General features: G+C 43.1%; 1 protein-coding gene across 1 annotated transcript; it reads right to left on the reverse strand.

Annotated features, from left to right (window-relative positions):
• Window positions 1–403: 403 nt before the first annotated feature.
• On the reverse strand, window positions 404–739 carry LOC131508421 (large ribosomal subunit protein eL30-like). Its single transcript, XM_058723490.1, has one exon. The coding sequence runs from the start codon at window positions 737–739 to the stop codon at window positions 404–406; it is 336 nt and encodes a 111-aa protein (XP_058579473.1).
• Window positions 740–1009: the final 270 nt, after the last annotated feature.

Consider the following 1009-nt stretch of genomic DNA (forward strand, 5'->3'; position numbering starts at 1 on the left):
CAGTATTTGTCTTTTTCTGTCTAACTTACTTCACTTAGCATAATGCCGTCAAGATCCATTCATGTTGTTGTAAATGGCAGGATTTCATTCCTTTTCTTTTTCTTTCTTTTCTCTTCTTTTTTTTTTTTTTTACATTGTATTTATTTTTTATAGAGAGAGACAGAATGTGAGTAGGGGAGGGGCAGAGAGAGAGGGAGACACAGAATCCGAAGCAGGCTCCAGGCTCTGAGCTGTCAGCACAGAGCCCAATGCGGGCCCAAACTCACAAACCGTGAGATCATGACCTGAGCCGAAGTCGGACGCTCAACCCATTGAGCCACCCAGGTGCCCCACTTTTTTTTTTTTAAACAAGCTCTGGCTAGTTTTATTAAAGAAAAAATTTGCATGATTTACTTTTCACCAGTCAGTTATGACATGCTTCTAATGAGATGTCAGAATCATATGGATCAGTGATAGCTGGAGTACACACTCTGTAGTATTTCCCACGTGCTGTTCCCGATTCGGTGTTATTGCCCCTGTAGTGATGGACACTAGTTTTGGCCAACATGGCATAGTATTCTGTTTCAAATTTCCTCAAGGATGGGCAGTAGTTGGCAAGGATGACCAGTTTCACTTTGCCATGTCTGATCATTTTCAGAGTCTGCTTGAATCCCAGCATGTGCTTTCCACTTTTTGTAATGAGTGGCTGCCTAGAGTTGATCAACTCCAGTGACTTTTTTGTCTTCCTAGCGGCCACCATCTTCCTGCCTTAGGTGCGGGATGGACCCAACCAAGAGCAGCTGCCAAGATGGCTGGAGCAAGAAAGGAACAATTCCCACCAAGATTTCATTCCTTTTTATGGCTGAATAATTTTCCATTGTGCGCAAGTGTGCACACACACATGCATGTGCACACATACATTCCACACTCTAGTTATTGAGTCATCCTTCAGCAGACACTTAGGTTGTTTCCATGTCTTGACTGTTGTAAATAATGCTGCAATAAGCAGGGGGGGGGGTGTATATCTTTT

This window comes from Neofelis nebulosa, chromosome 4, assembly GCF_028018385.1.
Source record: "Neofelis nebulosa isolate mNeoNeb1 chromosome 4, mNeoNeb1.pri, whole genome shotgun sequence".
NCBI lineage: Eukaryota > Metazoa > Chordata > Mammalia > Carnivora > Felidae > Neofelis > Neofelis nebulosa.